At 40.5% G+C, this 5825-nt stretch overlaps 1 protein-coding gene across 1 annotated transcript; it reads right to left on the reverse strand.

Annotated features, from left to right (window-relative positions):
* Positions 1–4622: 4622 nt before the first annotated feature.
* LOC120295970 (protein NTM1-like 9) lies at positions 4623–5320 on the reverse strand. The gene is made up of 2 exons (XM_039317604.1): positions 5111–5320; positions 4623–4951 (listed from the first exon to the last, which is right to left on the reverse strand). Exons 1-2 carry the CDS (start codon positions 5271–5273, stop codon positions 4623–4625), a joined length of 492 nt encoding a protein of 163 aa, XP_039173538.1. The 5' UTR covers positions 5274–5320.
* Between the last annotated feature and the right edge of the window lie 505 nt (positions 5321–5825).

A 5825-nucleotide genomic window follows, 5' to 3' on the forward strand; every position in this document is an offset into this window, starting at 1 on the left:
GACTCAATTGACATCAATATAATATATTTATGACTGATTGGTAATTTTCCTAATAATCAACGAAAAGGTTGGTCTATTTTTGACAATCATACATTTCACTTCACCTGAAATCCATTTGAATCGTTAGTTTCTCTTTCTTCCAATTAAGAGTACCATTACAACAACAGTCTCCAAGCTATCAAAGCGCGAGTTAGCATCATAAAAATCTCAGATCATTTGGTCGAATCATCGAATCAATACCTACATTATTAATTGGACTAAAATGAAAACCAATTCCATCACCCCCACGGTCGATGTCAAAAATGCTGAATCAACACCCGTGCCGATATTGTTCAAATATTGACCTAGGAAATGGGAGAAACCATGATTCCACTAGAACCTCCATCGGGTTGGACAGTGAAATCACCAAGCCTAAGCTACAGACTGTAACGAAATCTAATCTATGATCTTAACAGTAATAAAAATGCATACTGTGAAATTTTTCAGATCGGTCATTAAAATGAAACCTCACACCGCATCTAGTAAAAAAGCATAGGTACAACAGATCATACAAATTACAAGACAACTGATCAGAAGAACTCGATGTGATGCCACAATAGTCAAGTAGAATCTAGCTCCAGGTTCAAAATAAATATTAAATCACAGCAAACCTCTCACGGCATCCTCCTCTAGTATTCGTTCTATTTTATCTTATTTGTCATCTTAGTCTTCAATTTGCCAAAATCGAAATAAACAACTTCTCCTCTTGCCACTCAACACTCGCCTCACTCACTTTGGGTCACTCATGCCACTCGCCACTTGATGCTCGCTTGGCTTGTTGCTCCCCGCTCAACATTTGATATTCATTCTATTCGATGCTCACCCCACTTGACCCTCATCGCTTGCATTTCTTAGCTGACATCGCTCATTATCTAACCCATTGGGTTGGTACGTTCATCAGTTGCCCTTTCAAGGAATATAAAAAATGAAATAAAAAATTATTGATTAGTCTTAAGTTGACCTTAAAATGGGACCGAACCCATTGGTTGTGTTCGGTCCTCAATCATTTTTTTTAAGGAGTACAAAAATGAAATAAAAATTATCGGTTGGTCCCAAGTTGACCCTGGAACCGGACCAAACCCATTGTGTTAGTCCGGTCCTTGGTCCTAAACTCAATAGAGTCAGTCCTCGGTCCCAAAAATTAAGGATCAACACTGTGTGGGTTGGTCCTAGAGTTAAAGAGTGAACCAGCCCAACCCGGACCATGCTCAACCCTATATATGAATCTACTTGCCGGCATTTACAAATCATAAAAGTTTCGGTTGTTTAAGAATGAAAATATATATATATATATATATATATATATATATATATATATATATATATATATATATATATATATAATGGGCACCCAATAAGATTTGAAAATAAAGTTAAAGTGAAAGTAAGGGTGCGTTTGGGAGTAACTTTGGAAGGGGCTTTGGGCATCAAAAGCCCTTTGGGCCAAAAAATGGGTGTTTGGGAACCAGCTTTCGAAGTCTCTTAATGGGAAAGCAAGTACTTGGAAGGCTGAAAGCCCAAGGCGGCTGGGCTTTTCAGCATTCTCGGCATCTTTGGGAGCTCCTTTGTTCATTTTTTTTTTTTTTCCGAAATTGTCCTCACGAATTTTTTTGTTTTTTCGGTGCGTGCCCTTGTACGAGCACTTTGTTCATCTTCTCCGGGATGCCGTGAGCCTCAAGGTCGGGCGACCTCCGCCGAGGGTCCGCCGAAGGTCGCAAGTCGGCCCGGAGGTCGCAGGTCCTCGCGGTGACCCAAATCTGGGTCGCCAGAGGTCGCGCGACCTCCGACGAATAGATCTGGTCGCGCGACCTTTGTGCAACCAGATCTGGTCGCCGGAGGTCGCGCGACCTCGCGGTGACTAGATCCGGTCATTTGGACTAGTCACCACGAGGTCGCGCGACCTCTGCGCAACCAAATCTGGTCGCCGAAGGTCGCGTGACCTCTGCGCAACCAAACCCGCCTCCCGCGACCCAGATCCGGGGTCGCCGGAGGTCACGATGGCGAAGCGCAACCTCGCCGGCCCAGATCCGGGGTCGCCGAAGGTCGCCGGAGGTCGCCGGAGGTCGCGGTGGCCCTTGCCCTTGCCGATCAATTTATTTTTAATTTTTCTTTTGATAATTTTTTTTACCACAAAACTCCTTTGTAAATGTAATTCCCCAAACACCATTTTGCTCAAAGTATTTCACAAAGGGCTTTCAAAGTACAATTTGCCAAACACAATTTGCATTTTGGAAAACACCTTTAACTCAAAAGTCTTTGCATTTTCCTAAAGACTTCCCCCAAAAGTGATTCCCAAACGCACCCTAACTCCAAACAAACCCTAATTTTGTTTGACATATGTCACCTCGACTAATAGGTTCTTTTTTTCTTTTTTGGGTAATGAAACACACTTTTCTAGAAAAATTACAAACTTAATTCTAAACTTATTTACCGATTCTAATGTAATGATAAAAATTTCAATTTTGCCAATGTACTCTAAACCTTTACATAAAATTTCAATGTAGTCCTTTTGGACATTTCCACCTGACATTATTGACGTGATGACCAATGGCACATCGGCATTATGAAGTAAATCAAGTTACTTAAAAAGAAGTCAACTTATTTATTTTTATGAACTTTCTAGATGTTTTTTTTTCCTTTTTGGGATATGTGTATTGGAATTAAACTTAGCGTGAAAATATAATTAATTTTTAAAGCTTTCAATAAATGTAAATAAGTTTTAAAAGTTCAATTGAGTCATAAAACTAAAAAAAAAAAAAATGCAATCAAAGTGGTCTAATCAAGTCTTTTGGTTGATTGCATTTTTTGAAAAGTTTTAGAATTTTTTTTTTTTTGGTCTATAAAAGTTTTAGAATTCAATTATACATTTTTGATAAGTTTTAAAATTATATTACAAAAAGCTTTTAGCACTTTTATAACGAATTTTAGAATTTCATTTCATTACATGTATCTCTTCTTCTTTTTCTTTTCATTGTTGTTACTGTTTAAATTATTCCTCGAGTTTCTCGGTTACCGCTCGTCCTGCCATGGTCGTCGTCTCCACCCCGCCACCAAGCCCTGCATCTCCCCGTTACTTGATTTCAACCCTCGCCACGCCTAATACAACGAGTTGCTCCTAGATTTGGATGACTCGATCTCCTTTCCTCATCGAATTTGATCAACAACTGGGCCACGGCATCCTTATGAGGATCCTAAGGAAGCAGAGGGCTCTGTAGCCAACTCCCTTCGATTTACTGCAGTATCACAGCGGACTCTACATCTAGTTTCTCTCCATGGATGAGCACAGTGAACTTCTTGTGAATTGGATAGCACCGCAACAACACATCACCCTCCTACTCATACTTCACTCCCTTCTATGTTAGAAATGTGGCCATTGAGGCAAACTCCAATGGTTTCCTCCGCCCCTATATTCAAACCAACATTATTATAACGTAATATGATATGGACCGTTGATCGATTTAGGTAACAGGTGTGGATTTGAATTAGTACATTTAACATAATCCCCACATGAATCACCGCAAAATGCCTGAAACGTTGGAAAGGGATGACCAATATGACAATCAGCATCTTCATTTATCAACCGAAGCGTCATACTCAAAATTTTTGTCCAACTATGTCGTTGGCACAAGTGCAATACAGAATACGCAGTACAATACTTCTCAAAATATATATGTCGGTACACACAAAACCCTGAAAAACTTTCTAAAGCGTGATCCTGCTAGGCCACACCGTTGCAGAGCTGACGGTGGTACTCTTCACGTTCCTAGGCTCGCCAAAAACCACCGCCCTGTTGTACCAAACATGGTGATCATCAGTTTAAATTAGGAATTACTGAACGGTCAATTTGTTTCGCCAAGTGATTAAAACGATCGGCTTTGTGAACTGTACCTGGCCGTCGTCGTACAAGTGGGGCTGCGGATGGAAAGAGCCATACGAGTAGTAGTCCGGCAAGTTGTCGTCGAGCGTCTGAAATGGAAGGAGTGATTCCGCAGTTGCTTGAAACGATGACTGACATCGGACAAAAAAATCTCATGTTAAAAAACTCTCGAACTACTCCGAAATTTTCGGCTAACAATAAATTGATCGAAACCGGTGAGACTTGGGAGGCGAAATCCTGAACAGAGGTTCGGTCCTTTCAGTTACTTACCTCCTGATTTGAGTCCTCTGTCAGCTCACGTTGAGAAGCAACTGGACTGTCATAAGTTACGCTTGAACCTCCTTCAAAACTTGGGGAAATATCCAAGCTTTCACTTGGTTTCCTCTTCAACCGACAAAGGATGTACGGTATCTATAAATATTCATAATTTGTTAATGCAACAAAGATTGAAGTCATAATAATGACATGGTACAAGAATATAATTAGCTCATTCTTATTTTTATTTTTTTATAATCCACGGCACAAGGACAAGATCAGGCTAAGCTTATGAAACATCATGCAAATCTCAATCTTAATTCAGAGCAGTTTATAGGCAATTGATGGGATTTGAATGCATGACCTCTAGCTCTCAGACTGTACACTACTGACATCACAACCACCCTAAATAGTTAATTGGCTCATTTCTTCAGCCTACCCTAAAACTTATTTATTTTGCAAATGAAAAATATACAAGAAATCTTAGATAGATCAAATGGGGAACCTGAAAAGTTGACGAATATCCATTAAGAAGTTTGGGGTTCAAGTGGTACTCATGCATGACCCATCCAGTCTTGGCACGTCCCTTGTTAAACACCAAAATCCTTTTGGTGCCTAATAAAACCTTGGTGTCTCGAGCTTTGATCTCATCCTTTTGGCAAGTAATTTTCCATTTACCGCTTCTTGTTTGTCTTTTCACTCGCTCGCTATTTTGCGCAAGGTAAGGAGAAGGGCAAAAGAAGTACCAATCCAACCCATCCGATGGAATATTCGATATTTCTGGACACATACAATGCAAAAGATTTAGGACAATATCTCAAAACACTATAAGTGGTAATAATGAGCAAACAACTTTTCAATGTGTAATTACTAACATGATATAAGAAATTCATACTACAACCAAAATAAAAGGGAAGGTAGATGGCGCATGAAACTCACGTTGATACAATCTAGGTAAATCCCAAGGATCCCACGCATAGAAATCATCAAGCTCGGGTATGACACAACCATCAGCGTATCCAAGTACCTTGCACGTCAAGTAACCATTAAGGAGCTCTTCCTCTGTCGGAAGAAATCTAAATCCCACTTGTAATTGCTCCATGGAGAGAATGAGTGGCTAATTAACTAACGTGAGTGATGTAGTTAGATGCTGAGTGTTTGAGTGAATCTGTGAGTTCATATGTCAATGGGAGACCACAATTTATAACTCGACTCAGCATTGACTCAAGCTTCGGGGTTTTGCTACTTGTGGGTCTTCCCTTGTGCCACAAGCCTCCTTTTTCCCTAAGCTCTTGTTTCTGAAGGGAAGCTAGATATATTTTACTTTGACTTCTCTGCGGAGGGTTACACGGTTACACCTAGAAGAAGCTACTCGTAAAATTCCCATTCTATCCCTCCCTAGGGAAGTGCGCCAAAGATTGAGCCAAAGCATGGCAGCCTAATGACCAAAGGTATAAGCGCTCAAAGCTAGATATGATCAATGTGCGGGGCCTAGGTAGATCGAATCTAGTTCGGAGCGCCACTCAATTTTTGAAAAATGGGAGGCGAGCGGCATCCAAAATGTGTTCCGACGGGATTTGGCCACTAGATCCATGATCGGGTTTAGTTAAAGTCAATGCATGCACGCAATCACAAATGGGGTAGAGATGGCCTC

The sequence above is a fragment of the Eucalyptus grandis genome, chromosome 7 (genome assembly GCF_016545825.1).
Source record: "Eucalyptus grandis isolate ANBG69807.140 chromosome 7, ASM1654582v1, whole genome shotgun sequence".
NCBI classification, from domain to species: Eukaryota; Viridiplantae; Streptophyta; class Magnoliopsida; order Myrtales; family Myrtaceae; genus Eucalyptus; species Eucalyptus grandis.